Here is a 19,344-nt window from a genome sequence, read left to right as displayed (position 1 = left end):
CAATAGATGGAGAAGCAGTGGGTGGGTGGCAGAACCCATGAGAAACCTCACTGGCATTCTCCATCTCTGCATGGAAAGCACTAGAAGAGCCAACTGGGTAAGAAGGGAGCCAGTAGGGTGTATGATAATAAAAAGGATGAGTGAATTGGGAAAGAGGCCTGAGGATGAGGTAGGACATGCAGACCTGCTCCTTCTAACCAAAGTGTCTTTTGGGTTTAGGAGTGCCACAGGTGAAGCCTGGCAGGAGATTATGCTGTCGTGCCTTGGGGAGAAAGGCTGCGAGCCTGACACCACTGCACCGTCTGGGCAGAATGAGAATGAGCGCTGTGGCACTGACCTGGCCTATGTTTACTTTGTCTCTTTCATCTTCTTCTGCTCCTTCCTGGTAAGAAACATTATGCTCTTGCTGGAGATATGGCTGGTGTCACCCCAACCCTATACTAGCCCCACTGAGAAGTAGACAAGAGAAAGTTCCTTCTGTGTGTGTTCATGGTCTATTCCTTCCCTCTCCTACACCCTCCCCTTCTCATGCTCCAACCCATGCAAAGCAGAAGGACCATCTCTAGGCCTCCTTTAGGAAACTTTGGAAGGCCAGGATGCTCCTCAGACTCCTGTGTGGATGACTTCCACTGGTTGAAAAAAGTGTTTACTGCTTCTAGGGAAGAACTGTTGTGAGAAGAGATGAGGCGTTCACTGTAGTTCAGTGGAGAGACCACTGAGCTTCATGTTGACTCTTGGTAACCCAGAGGAAGCCCTGCATTTTTGTACCTCAGGCATTTTGTCTTATAGCTAGAGATAGGAACATCTACCTCTCTTTTGGACATTTTTGATCTGTTTGAGAAAAAATGCCTTGAAAACACGAGACGATAGGGTTAGTAAGTGTAGAATGATAATACTATATAACAGATGTGGTTTTCTCCTGATTTGTAGTACCGTTACACTTGATGACAGCTGACCACCTTGATTGTGAGAAAGGATATGATTGCTCTGAGTATTAGTAAATATATATGGTGCATTTCCACTTATGAAAGAGTGAGAAACCCTTTTTAGTTCTTTCTTTCGGAGAAAGCATGAATCAGCACACCAGCACCCAGAAATTTCTACCCCGTACATCAGGCAAACAGTGGTAAACAGAATAAATGGGTGAGGTGCTACCAGATCAATAAAAGGTCATTGTGGTATTTCTGTGCATGCTGACATCCCTCAGCTCAGCTGCTGGCCACTGGCTCTATAAAACCTAAATCAAAACAGTATTGCCGCTGAAAAGTGGTAGATTTCATGGCTGTGCATCAAAGAAGTAGGTTAACTGTCTCATGTCCAGGCACTTCTGCCTCTTTAAAGTAATCTCAAGGAGATGGAAACTTCTCAGTCTTGCTCTCCAGTGTGGGGGATAGGTGTGCAGATAGACAGGTCTGGTGCCTAGGTTGATGATGCAGGGAGACTAGGGGAACCCCTCTGTAGTCTTGGCTATTTTTCTGTATGAGCCTTGGGCAAGATATGTTCTCTTTTGTAGCTTCCTTAAAATGGGAGAGAAAATGACTTGATGACAAGCATATTGTATGCACAGTGAGCCTGCACGTGTTTCAATCCACTTCTCATGGGTGGGAAACACTTTTTGATGGAAAAAGAACACTAAACAGTCTTGTGTTTGCATATCTGGAAGTATACAATCACTGAAAAGAACTGAAAGAAAACTTACATGAAGATATTAATTGGTGTTTTAAGGTTATTCATTCACATCTTCAGCACATTTTTATGGAGTAGCACTTAAAAGACTGGCCCTGAGCTAGGCATTGTAGTAGAACGGTCAACAAAGTTACTGACTTATAGTGTATCAGCACTTGTAAGAGTAGAATAGAGCAGAAGGAACAGCATAGACATTTCAGTTTTTGTCTTACAAAGTTTAAATATTTAATAATAAATATTTAAAAGAAATGAAAGTTATAACTGCAAAATTAATTAGGGACTATAAAGGTACTTTTAGAACTTTGAGATGAAGGGTGCTGCATAATTCACATTAACGTTATTTTTAATGAGGCTATATTCAGTATGAGATGATCTGCCTTCAAACCTTTATTCTCCATGAGACTGACTTTGTGACCTTGGGCAAGTCACACAGCTTCTTATTTCAGACCAACTGCTCTGCAGAAATTTACTGATGCCCTATGATATGCCAGGCTATGTGCTGGGAACTAAAAGTACAAAAGTGAATCAGAAGCAGTTGTTTCCTTAAAGGGCAGATGGTAATTAAACCTGCCTCACATTAGAGTGAGCATAAAAACAAATAATAGGTGTGAATGCATGCAGCACACTGTTAAAGACTACAAATGTGAAGCAATAACAATGCTAATAGTTTGTGTTAACATTAATAATAGATACCCTGAAAAGAGTGTAAAAGGAATGTGTGGATACATGGAAAACTTGTTATACCCAGGTAGAGGTTAAATAAATTCACAGCGGCTCCTATCTCAGTGACAGAAAAAAAGGCCCATGTTGGGAATAGGTTCAACAGCATGAAACAGAAATCTCCAAATAACATCATCTTAACCAAGAGGGGTGATGATTTCCCTCTCATGTAGCAAAATCCGGAGGAAGGTTGTCAGGTTTGTGGTAACTCCACGGAGCTTTTAGGACCCTTGAGTCATTCCTGCATCATCTCTAGGATGTGTTCTTCATCATCATAGTAATAAAATACAAGTAGACCTCCAGCAATTCATTTGTATTCTAGGCAGAGGCAGGGAGAGAGAGGAAGGAAGGGCACCGGCTGTGAGAATGTACCCGACAATCTCTCCATGTGGAGAAGAGTCCAACTTTGCTCTTCCTTCAGACTTGCTCCTTATCTTATATCCTTGTCTGCATCGCTGGTTCCTCCAGGCATCTAGGCCTTTAACCTGGGATCCACAACAGAGACTGCTGTTCTCTCATCCCTCCAGCCAGTTGGTGTCTATCAGGCAAGATTCCAAACTGCAAGTGACTGAAAGCCAAGCTAGATCCAGTGTAAGCACTATGGGATTTTATAGGCTCATGTCAGTGAGGCAGCCCAGGGCAGGGCAGGCTTAGGCAAGGGGCTCAGATGATATCATTAAGATCAGATTTATCTCTCTATTCATAGATCTCTCCCTTCATGTTTCTCTATGTGAGCTTATTTTTCAATTACCCTACCCCATGGCTCCTAGATGGTCATAGGAGCTCTACACCTCACATCCTCACACAGTCAAGAATAACAGGGAGGAGCAGGTCATTTGTCCAGAACCCTTTTATTGGTTCTGATTGGATCACTAATCGCTGTTACCCAGGAAAGTGGGATCTGATGACTTCCTGGGGTCCTGGGTCATAGGATGGTGTCCCACTGAGCCACACTGACTGTAAATAAACCTGCACCAGAAATATAGTCAGTACGTGCTGAGTGCCTATGAAACAAAATAACGGTGCTGTTGATCAAGTTATGTCCATCCCAACTTCATTAGCTCTCTAATCCTGCTTTTATTGCCTCTGGCTTGGTCGAGGAGCAACATCTCCCCTACCAGTGTCCTGTCCACCCGCTGTACTGTTACCAAGGGTTCTTTCCAAATGCAAATGCTCCTTGGTGTCTTCTGTTTAAACCCTTTGAATGGTTCCTGTTGCCTACAGAATAGCCTAGACCAGAGATTAGCAAACTACAGCCCATGGACCAAATCTAATTTGCCACTGATTTTGTATGGCCTGTGAGCTAACAATGGTTTTTACATTCTTAAATAGTTGAGGGGAAAAAACAAAGATTAATAATATTTCATGACATGTGGAAATTATATAAAATTCAAATTTCAGTGTCCATAAACAAAGCTTTCTTGGAACATTGCCATGCTCATTTGTATATGTGTTGTCTGTCTGTGGCTGCTGAGCCCTACAACAGCAGAGCTGAACAGAGACAGTACAACCCACAAGGTTCACAATATACGTTACCTGCCCAGGTTGCTGATCCTGGTCTAGACTCTGGTGTGGTTGAGAAGATGCTTTTGTGATCTCCCACTTGGCCCCAGTGGCTCTACCCTCTCTACAGATCCCCTGATGAACTTTGGCCCTGCGTCCTTCTGTGCTCCTTCTCTCATCCATGCTCTCTCTTCTGTCCTCCTTTACATTTATGCTGTCTGCTAAATAGGTCCTTGTCTATCAGGACTCAGTTCAAGAATCAACCTTCTTCTATAGTTTTTCTTCAGCCAGGAGAAATTGCCTTAATGCTTCTTTCTGTCCCCACTGTCACCTGACTTCATGGCTTTTAGAATCACAATCTCTTTTTAAAACTACGTAAGGTATTGAGAATGTCCAAGTGACAATATGTAGTGAAGGCCTTCTGTACTTTAATCACTGAGCCAGGCATGGGAATGTATCTCTCGGCAAGCTTTTATCTCACACTCCAGCACCGGAGTCTCTGTTTGGGACATACTAGGTGTGCAGTAAAGGTTGGATGAAAAAACACAGGGGAAAACAAGGTCTAGAAACGCCTTCAGATCTGTAAATAGCCTGTAGTCCTCAGCAGTCAGCTGTGCCCTCACTCTGAGTTGCCTCATGAGCTCCCTTTTGGGCCCCTTTTGTGGAGCAAAGGTGAAGGAAGGAGAGTGGTGGGAAGTGCTATCTGGGCTTGACTTTCTCTAGACTTTGAGAATGTTAAAGCTGTTGCTGCTTTCTCTGCTACCATAAAAACTTAAATAAATTGAACAGATAATACAGGGAGAATGTTTTGAAAATGTGAAGTGGCATAGAAAAATGAAATCACAATGCTCACATAATGAAAAGTATGGTATCAATTAGTGGAGCTTTCGCTAGAAACTTCAGCCTTGTAGATTTTTGAAGTCCCTTATTTGCCTGATGCCTGTTGTTCTGCTCCCTGAGCTCTGCTTTAGGCTGTCCCCCTAACTACTCTTCTCCCCTCTGTCCTTTAGATGCTCAACCTGTTTGTGGCTGTCATCATGGACAACTTTGAGTACCTGACTCGGGACTCCTCCATCCTGGGACCTCACCATTTGGACGAGTTTGTCCGAGTGTGGGCAGAATATGACAGAGCAGCATGGTGCGTAAGACTCTCGGATACCTAGAGATCAAATAACTTTGGAGTTCTTGGGGGTGGAATTGGAGCCACCCAAATGCTTGCCTGTTACAGAAGGAGTATGTCTGTGGAAGAGTCTCTGGTATCAAGCCAGTCATCAAAGTCTTACTTCTTTTGCTTCCCTCACCCTCTCTTTCCTTCTGTGACAGGCTTTACCCTTTCTTTACCACACTTGATCTTAGCCTAAAGGCCGAGAAGCAATACCCTTTCTTTACCAATCTCATCACACAGTCTTTACCTTGGAGTATTTGGGTTCACTTCCACAGCAGCTTCCAGTAATCTCTCTTATTTTCCTGCCAGTGTTAGTGGATTCCCTTGAGTCACCAGGGAGTTTGATAAGGGTTTTCTGGGCCAGTGGACACCTGGCCACCATGATGAGTAATATTAATTTTTTTTATCTTCTTCATCTCTCTCAACAATTTGGATATAACTTGAGATTGTATTTTAAAAACTAAGCAAATTATTCTTGCAACTGTTCCCTAAACACTTGCAGATTTTTGTTATGTGGAACTGAATTAAACAGCAGGAATTGGCAGGGATAACATCTTTACTATCTCTTTTACATCCAGAAGGTCTGAAGTGATGTGTCTTTCTGGTGTTTAGAGCAGGGGTTAGCAAACTACTGCCCATGAGCCAAATTTGATCCACTGGCTGGTTTTGCAAATAAAGTTTTATTAGAATATAGCTAAAATCATTCATTTATGTATTATATATGGCTCTTTCATACTTCAAGGGAGAGTTGAGTAGTTGTAAGAAAGATGGTTCAAATCCTCAAATTCGAAGATCCTTATTATTGAAATATTTTATTGTCACAGGTTTTACTGTTGAAAAAGTTTGCTGACCTCTGCTTCAGAACAAAGGCAGAGTTTTGGTCTTTATGGTTGAGGACAGAGTAAGAATTGTATGAATACTTCCTCCAGAGAAACAATTCTGAACCATCTTAGCTTTGGGGTCTTAACTCACCATTCTATTCATTCTGATCCCCCTCTGAAAATGGTACAAGAAATGTCATCCTTCACAGGAATGGACCACGTTGCTTCCACCTGGAACCCCCTTTATAATCTGAGACACTTCCCAAAATCTATCCTCTAGTTGAATTTTGGGCTGAAAGGGTGAACCAGAATTCCTCTACCCCTCTCTAATTGTTTATGACTGACAGCTCAGTTATCTAAATCCACTCCTATTACAATGGCTAAGCAACAGCTTTTTACATTCTGGACTCACTTTTTAGTAGATAGCTATTAGGAAGTGGCAGGCAATATGTCATAGGAGAATGCAGCCAGGCTACATTTTATCAATTTGTGACTTTGGACAGTCACTCCTCTGAGCTTCCACATCTGTGGAGCAATGATAATGATACTTTCCTACCTTGAAGGATGGTTGTGAGGATGCTATTACATCTTGTGTGCTATTATTATTGCAACTAATAATAACTACATGAAAATGCAACTTGGAAGTAAGGCAAATCAGCATCTGTAAAGTATGGATGGCCATGGGTTGGGAGCCTGGTGACTTACCTGATGGAAGAGAAACCATCTGGGAGCAAAGGCAGTCATTGTTAACCTAGACTCACTCAGCTATCCTTGGCTCTCAGAAACAAACCTTAGCCACTTGTGGTTTTGCATTACCTTAGGATCCAAATGCCATGGATCCTAAACATGCTGCTCCGCACTCATTCCAGCTGTGGTGAAGAAACAGTTCTACGAGGACTAATCATGAGACTCAAACATGCAAACTAAGCAAAAAGAGCAAAAGGCAAAGGAGAAACTCTTCTGTCTGCTTTGAAAGTCACAGTGTAACTGCTGCCTAGAGTTTTGTTGGCTTTCTCAATGGAAAAAGGAATGTGGGAAGGGGACTTACAAGTACAGTGAGCCAGTGTCTTCTAAACAAGGACTGACACAGGTTGCAAAGAACATCACTGCATATCCACTAACAATTCACCTACTTCCTAATCTCATTAAGAATCAAACTAGAAGAACACATGGATAAGTTACCTCCGCCGAAGCACTGAGAGCCATGGTAGTACTGATGAGCTGCTATCTTGGAGAACAAGAGGAATCAGCACCCAAATCAAGAGAAGGCTAGAAAGAGTAAAAATGGAGGAGGGCACTCACCTTGATGCAGCTGCCAGTGAGGACTGGACGCTCAGGAGTGGAGACACCTTATTTATAATTTTCAGTGGAAATGTGATGTGTTCCAGCGTGTATCCAGACCTGCAGATTCCTGGCCATGGTTTCTTTGGTCTGAACCCTGACAGTGAAATTGCTTTGGCCACTGAAAATTAATCAAATTTTAATTCTGTCTTTTCCACAAGAGGCTAGGAACCTCTAGCAGGCTCAGGGGACAAGGGGTTGGTAAGATAGGTCACATTTTTTCTGGAATTCTGACAGGGTCCAACTTGGATATTGAGTGGAAGGAATGGAGGTAGGAGAGTGTGCCTGGGGCCCCAGGCTGCTTTCTGGACAAGGATCCAAGCAGGCTCACCCTGAGTGGGGAAGAGCTTGCCCAAGCTGAACTCAGGAAAGTTTGTTAATGAGGGAATTAAGGCCTTTTGTGACTTCTCATGCCAGCTGTGCTCCTTGCAATTAGCCTAATTGGAAATTTGTCTCTCACAGTCTGGAGAAACACATTGACTTCCCATTGCCCCTGATAGGCAGTCTGAGTAACTGATTGTATCAGTGTCTGTGAAGAGCAAACAGTTCCATTGTCCACTCCACGGCAGGCCAGTACAGCACTGGACAGTGGACACAGGCACACTGGCAATCTTTGTTCTTAGAAGCCTAGCTAAAGCCAGGGATGTGGTTGCTTCTAGCCAGGTATGTGCCAAATAGGTATCACGGGGTGCTTCTCAGCATCTAGCAGTGCCTTTTGGCATTGAATGGACTCTGGCTTCCTGAAAAAATTGGGGCAGTAGAGTTTGGCAAGATGATCATTCTCTGGTACCTGTTGTTTTCTGGTCTGGCTTTGCTAGGCCCGAGGAAAGAAGCTGCTCTTACCTTTCCAGGCCAGCCCCTTTAGGGAAAAGCTCTCATTTCTTTCCCATCCTTCTCTGAATATCCTATTAACCCACCTCTGCTTCCTTTACAGCGGCAGGATCCCGTATAAGGATATGTACAAATTAGTGCGGGTGATCTCGCCTCCTCTGGGCCTGGGAGAGAACTGCCCCTACAGGGTGGCTTGCAAGGTTTGCCTCCCAGTCCCCAGCCATGCCCTCGGGGGGATGCAACATCTACCCCTCCTCTCTGTCCTCTGCTCCACCACCACTGTGCCACATGAGGGGACCTTCATGTTGCTTTCCTTTGAGTTTAAAGAGGTCCAGACCCTCCCAGAACCAGCAGCTGTTAATAGGAAGCAGGGCACATTTTGTCAGGAAGCAGAAAAGAGTTAAAGACTTAATATAAAAGCCAATTTGATATCTTTCACTTTTCTTCACATATATGTGTATTTACACACATAATCTTCTCCACCTTAGTCTGTACATTCAATCAGAAGATCCTCTCCCTCCTCCAGAGAATGCAATAATCTTTTTTTTTTTTTTTTGGTGCTAAGGACCAAACTCAGGACCTGGCGCTTGCAAGGCAGGCAGCAGCACCACTGAGCTAAGTCCCCAGCCCTGCAATAATCTTTTTAATCCAGCAGAATTCTGCTTTCCCATCATCGGTGACAGAGAAGCTCCATTTTAGTTATTGGCATCATCATCCTGTGTATAATGAATCAGAGTATGATTCAAGTAATCTCCACCTCTGCCCAGCCTCCCAGGCCCTGGTAGTTTGGCCAGAAGTGACTTAAGAGGGGTAGGACAGAGAAGAGGTGAAACATTAGGGTAACAGGTGAGAGTAAGTAAAAGAGCCATAGTTTGGGGGATGTGCTGGGAGCTCTGACTCTGGGATGGTATCAGTAGAGGACAAAGGACTACCGAGCAGATGCCTTGCCTTAGGGTCTTGCCATTATGGTCAAGAGGAAGCAATCATAATTGCCAAGTCACTTTTTGTTGGTTAGACCAAAGACAATATTCAGGGGCACACAGGAATTCCTTTTCCAACTCTGCCATATTGTAGGAACCTTCTATATTGAATGGCTCTACCAAGCCCCCATCTAAGGTCATGCCTGCCAGACAAAGAGCCCTCTCCTGGTTCTACAGGAGGGAACCATGGGCTCCTTGCAGCATAGCAATGCCCAGGTGGCTGGAAGAAGACATAGGCTCAGGAAAGATGCCTGCCTGGGCGATGGACAGAGCTGGCTTGGGTGGTCACACAGTGATTCCATACTCAAGAGGCTGAACAGCTGCCTCTCTCTGTTGAGACTCTTTAAACTCCGCCCTGGTGAAACCTGCAGCCGCATGTGGGAGAGCTGGGGAGGGTAGCATGGCATGTAAGATGCTCTTCCTCCTCCTGGTTTAGTATCTTCTGTCCCCAGCATGCCATCAACCTGGTGCATGCTGGGGAATAAAGAGCACTGTTGTCCACAGAGCCAGGTGGAAGCAACGGGCCGACTCTCTGACAAGCAACCTCAGCCCACCACTTTCAAAGCCAGCTCCCGCTGCCTTCTGCTACACACACACACCAGAGGGGGGATACACGATGTTCTACCTGTGGGTTTAGGGGAGGAGTGAGGTCTGACTTCCAGGCCAGTGTCCCAGTCCCAGCCGGGGCCAGAAATTCCTACCCACGACTGGAGCACCGTCTATCTGGTTTATACCGCTCATGCACAGCCCTGGGAATTGAGAACAAGCTTGTGTTATACTGGGGTTAGATGAAGGAAGCAGGAAAGTGAGGATAATGCTAACCAAGAAGGAGAGATGGAGTTCCCCATCAGTGCCCTCTGATACTGTCAGAGGGACCAGAGATTGCAACCAGCGTTCCCGGGTCTGTGTGGGGCGTGATATAAATCCATACCAGGATGGAGTCACATGTATGATTTGCCTTGATTAACAGGTTTCCTATTCTTTTCCTGTTTGTCCATTTTGTTTTGTTTTTCTTCTCCTATTTTCTGTATTATTTAATTTGTTTTGGCTTTCTGGGAATGCCTGTTTTCCTTTCCTACCTGTCTGCATCCTTCCCCCAATTTCCTTCTCCTTTCCCTGCCACCCCTCCTACCCTGCCCCTATCCTGACTTACCACTCCCCCCATGAGCAGTGGCCGCATCCATTACACTGAGATGTATGAAATGCTGACTCTCATGTCACCACCGCTAGGCCTCGGCAAGAGATGTCCCTCCAAAGTGGCATATAAGGTAGACCACCCCTTCCTTTGTTCTGGGCTAGAAGCCAACAGGAAATGGGATCCAGTCATGGGGAGGCTAGGACATGGGAGGAAGCTGGGTTGGGAGGTGGAGGAGGGATGTAAGGAAAAAAGAAATGATGAGACCAGAGGTCAGGAAGGTTCACACAAGTCACAGAAGGTCACAGGAATGGTTTGCAGTACTGTTCACCGCGGGGCTTTTTATGTGTTACTCTGTGTTTCTGTAAGCTTGTGGCTTCTTGTGAGTGGGTCAGTGGAAAGGCACTTTAATGGTGTGTTTCCTTCTAGAGGAGGCAGAGTGGTGGCCAAGGGTTTAGGATATGTGGGGGGAAAGGAAGCCAACAACAAAATAGCTTTTGGAGATTATTTAAAAAGAAACATCTTCACTTATATAAATAGGGAAATAATGCACAAATTCCTTTAAACATGGTTCCAGAAGAAATTTTTAGGAGAGAGAAAAACTCTTAACAAATTTCTTTCCCCATGGCATAAAAAGGAACAAGGACGAGAGAGGAATGTGTCCTGAATTTCTCAATAAGTTGAGGAATGCAGCTTTCTTCCCTACTTGCCCAGCTATCCAGTTCTCTTGGAAATACTCTCAAGAGAAAGGGCGCTGATTGGCACAAATTGTGTCATCATTAGCTGTCCCTCCAGCATGACAGAGTTGTGGGTGGATTCCTGTGCCTCACAGAAGTATTGTACATTAGGAGTCACCTGTTATTCAGTTGCTCATAGTTTTAGGGCCTCAATTTTTCCTCACCCATTATTAATAGTCACTGATGATTCCCTTCTGGTGTTTAGATGGTCCAGAACTCTAGAGCACTTTCATTTGCCTAGGAATACATCATCATAATATTGCCACTTCTTTGGGAGTTTAGAAAATGGGAGAAATGGAACTCAGATCCAAACAAGAAACTGCCTTTACACCTAAGATATCACGCCCATGGAGTCACTGTAGGCAAGATGTTCCAAATGATATCAGAGACCTTGCCTTGCAAAGAGATACCATACTTCCTCCCTGCCAGGCTGGTGGTTCTTCCAGAGGCCATTCACCTGCTTCCTCCAAATTGTACCACTCCAGAGAGCATGTCCTTGGACTGTGGACATTTAGGGACTTTTATCCCATCCTAGTGCATGGCTTCTCACGTACAGCTTAGGGACTGGTACCCTTTTTGCTCGTGATGGCCACATCTAAAAGCACCATATAGTAGAATATGACCCTCAATTGTTTGAATTTCTGGAGTAAAGCTTGGTGGGAGAACTGGATGGGGGATTGGGAAGAAAGTTAAAGAATTTCAAAAGCAAGATACTCTCTGGAAAGTGGATTGGGCCATTTCAGTTGGATCCCTTTCTCTGGGTGAGGGGAACAGGGCCTGCCCACTCTGCTCCTGCCTGCGCCCTCTTTTTTCACTCTCTCTTCCCCACTCTCCTTGTCCTCCTCCTCCTCCTCCTCGAGCCTGTTTGCACTCTCTCCCTGTCCATCCTGCTCCACCTCAGCCTTTGGATAAGTTGGAATCATGCATGTCAACCATGTGCTGGCAAATTTCATCTTTTAAAGACTCAAAAAGGGGGCACTAGGATGCATCTTTCAAGTCAGATAAGCAAAGCAAAATCCCCGCCCCATACTGTCTTCCCATCAAGTTTGGGCTGTTCGTGGGACAAGTCAAACCATGTAGCCTTGAAACAGGGAATGAAGCCACCTCCCAGAGCTGACTCCTTTCCCTGAGCCACTTCTTTTAGAAATCACTTCCCATCCCTAACAAAGATATTCTTGGGATTCCCCATGAGGGAGTTCTACAGAATGATTAGGGAGCCCCTTTCTCTTGGAATTTGGCATCATTCCCTAGGGAAATAAAAGAAGCAAATGAGCCTTCAGTGAGAAGGAGGGGAATAGGATTGGGGCAGGGGATGGGGAATCCTTGCCCTTCTTTTTTGTCTGTGCATTTGACCTCTGCACTTTTCTTCCTTTCTCACAAGATATCTTTTGATTTTTTTTCTTTTTTCTTTTTTTTTTTTTGCCTGCTGTTTCTTTTTTCTCTTTCACACAGAGGTTGGTCCTGATGAACATGCCAGTAGCTGAGGATATGACTGTCCACTTCACCTCTACACTAATGGCTCTGATCCGGACAGCTCTGGACATTAAAATCGCCAAAGGTCAGCTTAGGAAGGGGAAAAAGGAAAGGGAGAGGGAGGCCTCTTGGAACAACTTGTGCGGGATGGTAGAGGACAGAGCTGTTTGGACAGTTATGCACCCACTCAGGAAAGCAACAATACAGTGACCTGGAAATCAAATATCAGGGTCCTGGTATAACCTCTCAGGCCTACTAACAGTAATACTTGACATTTTCCTCCGGACAAAGAAATGGCCTGATCATCTCTGAGGCTCTTTCCAGTTTTAACAGTAGATGAGTCCAGCACCTGGCATGTAGTTGGCTTGCTAAAATATTTGTTTATTGAATATTTATGTAGTATTATCTTTTTTTCCTATATGAAAGGAAAGCATCATAGGGAAAACTGGCAGTATGTTGCTCATCTTGATTGCTAATTCAGTGATCTAGGAGATAAAAGGTTTACTCCTAGACAGACCTTCAGCTTGCCCTCTCTTACATGGTCAAGTCCTTTTTAAAATCAGGTTACTCAGACTATAGAGTTAGGGTGGCAGGAAGGAATGATATGTGTATTATAACAGGACAGGGAAGGCTTACTTGCGGCACTTCTCATTTTCACCTCGGATATATTGAGCACCACAGAGGCTTTTAGAATCAGTGAGGAAGTTGATCTTGGTCTCAGGCCCTCAGATCTCTGTGGCAGGATATGCCTTAGTCACTGAAAATGAGAGCCAAAATGTGTTCTGCTTTCTCAGCAGAAAGACCCAGTATTGCAAGATCCACTGTCACTAAATGCCAGGATTTCCTCTCAGAATATGAGGTGCCATGCTGATTCAGCTCCTGCCCCCACCTACTCCCTCAGTCCATGTTATTTCTGTCTCTCTTCCAATTCGTTTATTAATAATGTATCTTATTCTAGGTGGTGCAGACAGGCAGCAGCTAGACTCGGAGCTACAAAAGGAGACCCTGGCCATCTGGCCACACTTGTCCCAGAAGATGCTGGATCTGCTTGTGCCCATGCCCAAAGGTGTGGGGTCTCCTCCTGAGTGTCCTGTCACTAACCCAGCATGCCAAAGCTACATCTTTTGGAGAACTCAGGCTAATCAAGGAGATAAAGGAAGGTTGCTCTTTTATCTTTAGGGAACTAAATTCTCCACTTCGTAAGTCTCTAAAATTAACTGAAAACAGTTTCTTAAGATGGGTCATTGTGGTTGTGAGTAAAACTTTCTAGGTGCATAGCTCCTTTCTTCTACAAAATACTGTTTAGCAAACCCTCATGCAGTTAGGAAAAAGTTTATTGTTACTTAGATATAGACATCTAGAATGGTAAGGAGTATGTGTTGCTTACTGTCAGTATTGTTATCATCACCATCATTGAGTGGATATGGAAACTCCTTGAGGATGGATTTAGGGCCTGTTCATTTGGTATCTTCAGAATCTCAATAAGCATCGGATGCATGGGTGACCGAGGGTACACACCTGCTTCAGAGAACGGGTAACATAGTTTGTGAGGGGTCCCTACTGTCTCCCACCTGTCTTCTCCTTGCTCACCACCAAGCCACATTTGTGTTTTTAGCCTCTGACCTGACTGTGGGCAAAATCTATGCAGCAATGATGATCATGGACTACTACAAACAGAGTAAAGTAAAGAAGCAGAGGCAACAACTAGAGGAACAGGTAAAACTCCATGCATGCTGTGGGTGGGTTGACCACAAGGAGTCATGCGGACTCCCAAGGGTACATCCCTGAAGTACAGTGTTCTGCAAGTGTGGTAGAGGGTGGAGGGTCCCAAGAACTTTCTAGTGATATGGAATAGAAACCAAGTAGATCAAAGGCTAAACTAGTCAAACAAGGTATTATTCATGTTTAAAATCAAGTAAGTTGTATTTTCCCCATAGCAGGCCCCACAAAGTCATGGCAATTCTTTCTTTTTATACAGAAAAATGCACCCATGTTCCAGCGTATGGAGCCCTCGTCTCTGCCTCAGGAGATCATTGCTAATGCCAAAGCCCTGCCTTATCTCCAGCAGGACCCTGTTTCAGGCCTGTGAGTACAACCAAAGCGTCCATGGACCTCTTGCTTCATTCTGCCACCCATGCCACTGTGCAAGCCGGGAACACATTGCCTAAAATTGCCCAAGAAATCATACTCTGAGCTGAATGATTTTTATCTTGAGGTTGAGTATCTCAGAATGGTTATTCAGCATGGGTAAGAGAAAAGCAAACTAAGTATGTTTAGTGTTTTGGCCCGCTTTTTTTTTTTTTCTTCAAGACAGGGTCTTGTTCTGTAATTGAGGGTAGCCTTGAACTCACTATGTAGCCCAGGCTGGCCTCAGACTTGTGACAATCCTCCTACCTCAGCCTCTGGAGTACTGGGATTACAGGTCTGCACCACCCTGCCCAGCTCAGCCAGCTTTCGAGAAGGGATCACTGTGAAACGGCAGTAGAAAAATGGAGTTTTGACTTTTGTTTTAATGTATTAGCATCTTAGCTATAGTTTTATCGTGAAGAATAATCATCTCTCAAATTCTTGGTTATCCCAGTAGATCCCAATAGATCTAGTGTTCTGCTAGAAGACATAAACTCCTTCATGGGTGTCACAATTGCTGAGTGCACATGGGGAAAGAGATACTGTTACTGAATTCTTTCCCTGAGGTTTATACTTCTAGAGATACCATTTATCTTATCTCACATGATTCTCATTACAGAGGCCACTATACCCTGTAGGTATATAAATATCACCATTTTAACAAATAAAGAAATAGAAACTGAGAGATTAAATAAGTTGCCCAAAGCCGGATAGCCAGTAGGAAGCAGAACTGGAATTTTTCCATCTAAATCAACTCACACTAGGGGTCACTCGAGGAGCTTCTCTTCCATGTTTACCCAATTCATTTATTCATTGATTTTACCAGGATGGCCCAATATAGCCTAAGCGCTGGCTTGAGCACTGCGGATACCAGTAAACATGATTATAGACAGTCCCCATTGAGGCAAATCTGGACATAGAAATTGCAAGAGGACCATAGGTTAAAATGTGAAAGGGTAAACTACGGTGATGCATGTAATGGAAGCCGCTCACCTAATTTGAGGGTTTGGGGAGGGTCTCCAAGAAAATAATATGCAAGTGAGACTTGAAGGCAATCTCTTAAAGAGAGGTGACAGAGTATGGTAAGTTTAAGGAAACTAAAAATTTGTAGGATATTTGTAGCGAGAGAGTTCAGGAGATGGGCTGGAGAGCTACGTGGGCCTGGACTTAGACTGGTGCTGTAAGCAAGATAAAGCAGTTAGATTTTTATCTTAGGTTTCATGTTTCAGAGTAATGTATCAGATTTGTGCTTTTCAAAATTCATTCATGGGGCGGGGGATTTAGCTCAGTGGTACCGCATCTGTCTTGCAGGTGCAAGGTGAGTTCAGTCTCTGATGCCCAAAACAAACAAAATTCATTCATGAATTCTGTTTAGACTTAATGGATTGTGGAAGAGCAATTCTAGGGACAAGAAGACTGTTTACTATGTCACTGCAATTGTGTAAATGATCAATAATAGTGGATTGGACTAACAGGATAGAAATGGGAAGAGACAGGCAGAAAAGATATGAATTGGATCTGGTGATTAGTTGCCTCATGTCATACCTTGAATTTAGGGGTTGTCTTAGTTACTTTTTTCTTGTCACTGAGACAAAATACCCAACACCCAAAGTTAAAGGTGGAAAGGTTTATTTAGCTCACAATTTGTAGGGGTTTTATGCCATAATCAGCTGGCTCCAAAGCAGGGTAGATGGCAGACAGGCATTGCAGAGGAGAAACAGTTCATGGCGAGCAGAAGGTAGCAAAGCAAGCAAGAGACAATCACAGCTCTTTCTATCCCTTGTATCTTATCCAGGCCACTTAGGGTGGGTAGCATTCACACCCTTAATCCTAGTGCCCTCGATCCTCGCATTGCACCATGAATCAACCCCATGGTCAGACATTCTAGATCCAGCCACCTCTGAATAAAGCCCCACCTATGACTGCATGAGGCTTTGAGAGGACATCTAGACACAAACCATAACAGGGGTGGATACTGGTGGACCAGCAGGCTGGTGTGTCAGGACTATCTGTGTATTTAGAACCATGCATTGTTCACAAAGAGATTGCTCTGAGGTTGCCATAGTGAGCAGGGTAGGCAGATCCCCATTCTCAGTGAGCATGCACCTACCTTAGGCAAAGCCAGACATTAAACAGAAGAACTACAGGAAAAAAGACAATATGTCATTGTCAATGATTTAATTAATTATGTTAAGTTCTAGAAAAAAATAAATGGGAGTAAGAGAAGATTTCCAAAGAAAGTGGCTTTTGATAAGAAATTTTAAATCACATGAAAAGAGTTTATAGAGGGCAGGGGATGTGGAGAGAAGCATCCTACACTCTGGGAACAGCCTGTATTGAACTTTTGACCACAAAGAAAAAGCCTGGCATATTTAACAAAGTAAACAAGGCTAGTATGTGAAATTCTGGGAGTAAAAGCTAAAGTGATACCTGAGTAACTGGTAAGACAGGGACCAGATGATGAGAGAGCCCAAGTGCTGGATTCTGGACTTTATCCTAAAAACAACAAAAGCCTGGCAGGGTTTTTAAAGCAGGATATCACTCTTGGTTCTAATTATTTCAACACTTTGAAGTTGTTCAGTGATTCTAAGAATCTTATCAGTATGTTTTCTGATGTTATAACAAAATATCTGAGACTGGATAGTTTATACAAAATAGAATTTTATTTGACTCTCATTTCTGGAGGCTGTGCAGTCCAAGAGCATGGTGCCTGCTTCTGGAAGGAACTTCTTGCTGGATCATATTGTGGTAGAGGGCACTGTTCAGTGAGACAGCAAGCTTGCTAACTCGGGTCTCTCTCTCCCTCTTCTTATAAAGCCATCACTGCCATTATGGGAGCCTCACTCTCAGGACCTCAACAAATCATAAAGGCCCCACCTCCAAATCCCATTAACATTATAACCTTAGAAATGATTTCCAACATATGAAATTTTTAGGGAAAACATTCAAACCATAGTAAGTTTTTTCCACCTATTGAAGATTCTACAGTTATTCTCCATAGGAGAAAAGGGGACCCACATCTTATACTGTGCTTGCAGCACTCAGCTCATTCCCAGTTAGTTTTAGGAGAGGCCACATCAAGGAGGGACTGACAGTGAAAACTTTATTTAAGTATCAGATGGCTCTACAGTAGTTGTGGAAATTCAGTTTAAGCCCTCACAGGTGGCAAGGAGACAGACTGGGTGATTGTCTGCTATTTGCATCTTCACCTGTGACATTAATCTAATAAGACTGTACGTATGGATTATTTTTTAAGAAACCAGCAATCCTTGTTCATGTCCCCAATTTTCTACTGGATATAGAATCATATTCAGCAGACTCCACCATGAAATGGCTTGCTCTAGGCTGACACAGGGAGAGATTGTGTTACATCTCCTCGCAGGCATACTACCTCTGATAGAGCTACTTCCTAGACCTTAGTCTGCCCCTCTTTTTTTTTTTAATTCTTTTATTGGTACATTTTAGGTATACAATACATTTTCACAATGATAAATGTAAATGTATTGTATACCTAAAATGTACCAATAAACTTAATGGGGAAAAATAAATAAATAAATAAAATAACATTTATCATTGGGAACTTGTACCTTTACATGATGTATCTTGGTTCTTATTTTTTCCTCATTCCCTGCACTCCCTTCACCCACCCTTCCCTATTTACAAAGACTTTGTTTCCATTTTTTTCCATTTCTCATAATTTTTCCTTTCCCCTACCCCTCCCACTTCCCCTACTCCTTTGGACCTTTTCTTCCTATTTTGCATTATCAATTATTCATTTTAATCATTGGTACATTTTAGGTACACAATATAATGACATTCATCTTGGAAATTTGCACCTTTACATACTCTCTTGTTTCTTATTTTTTCCCCCTTCCCCTGCCCTCCTTCAACCCCTCCATTCCTCCCTATTTACAAAGGCTTTGTTTCCATTTTTCCATTTTCTCATATTAATTCCATTCCCTTCTTTCTTTTCCCCTACCCCTCCCACTTCCCCTTTGTTCCTTTTCTTCCTATTTCACATTATCTATTATACCTTTTAGTCCTTATTTACACTTTCAGTTTCTCACACTAGAGAAACTATTTGGTATTTACACGTGTGTCCTATTTATTTCACTTAAGAGTATCGCCTCAATGTGCATCCATTTAGCTATAAATGTTTCTAAATTATCTTCCCATGATCCAGGATCTCACTCTGCATTCTGGATCAAATACATGGTAGATGTTACCATACTGATGGCAGTAATCCCTACAGGAGCCAAATTCTCAGGAAAGGTCAGGCCTCTTTTTCTTCTGACCAGCCCAGTGGATCTGATTGTCTAAGAGTATCTGGAACTACCAAACAATGGTTTAATAATATCATACTGTGACAGCTCTCCATACGTTCATTTCGAACCCTCTAAACATTCAACAGACTTTGTGCTGGTCCTATTACCTCATCACCATTTTAAATTTCCTCCTACATAGTCATCAACACAGAGGTTTATACCTCCTCAACATCACCACTGAAATCATTCCCCAGGTATAAACCAATAGATACAATGTCTAGCACAGAGTAACCCTACAGTAAATATTCATGGAATTGAATTGTGTTGAGTTTAGTTTGGCCAGGGATGTTGGCACAATATCATTTTACTGAGAGTGGGAAAAAAAATTTAAAGACCAAGGCTGCTTAATAGTGAAACAAGCTGTTCATTGTTTAAACTGTGGCATTTTTCTGCCCAGTGGGGAAACTCAATAGAAATGGGTTTACAATCCTCCATTGGTCTTCCCTGTGTATGAGTGTGACAAATGTCGTTTGTCACAGATGTGCTAGTCACCAGTATAA

The 19,344-nt window shown here is 43.3% G+C and overlaps 1 protein-coding gene across 9 annotated transcripts in view; it reads left to right on the top strand.

The window, feature by feature from the left end:
- Positions 1-19,344, top strand: part of Cacna1e (calcium voltage-gated channel subunit alpha1 E) — a 485,327-nt gene that overhangs the window by 454,710 nt on the left and 11,273 nt on the right. For 6 of the 9 annotated variants that reach the window (XM_087194394.1, XM_087194393.1, XM_087194390.1 and 3 more), the window contains 7 exons: positions 220-385; positions 4,920-5,047; positions 10,219-10,315; positions 12,372-12,477; positions 13,351-13,458; positions 14,008-14,108; positions 14,371-14,477. In XM_087194394.1, the coding sequence (XP_087050520.1) occupies positions 220-385; positions 4,920-5,047; positions 10,219-10,315; positions 12,372-12,477; positions 13,351-13,458; positions 14,008-14,108; positions 14,371-14,477 (813 nt within the window). Of the gene's footprint in view, positions 1-219; positions 386-4,919; positions 5,048-8,170; positions 8,268-10,218; positions 10,316-12,371; positions 12,478-13,350; positions 13,459-14,007; positions 14,109-14,370; positions 14,478-19,344 lie in introns of all 9 variants that reach the window. The other 3 variants (XM_087194398.1, XM_087194396.1, XM_087194391.1) reach the window with 1 other exon arrangement.

The sequence above is a fragment of the Heterocephalus glaber genome, unplaced genomic scaffold (assembly GCF_053883595.1).
Source record: "Heterocephalus glaber isolate CG9 unplaced genomic scaffold, H.glaber_assembly_v1.0 deba00001600, whole genome shotgun sequence".
NCBI lineage: Eukaryota > Metazoa > Chordata > Mammalia > Rodentia > Bathyergidae > Heterocephalus > Heterocephalus glaber.
This window is presented reverse-complemented; position numbering and strand designations above follow the sequence as displayed.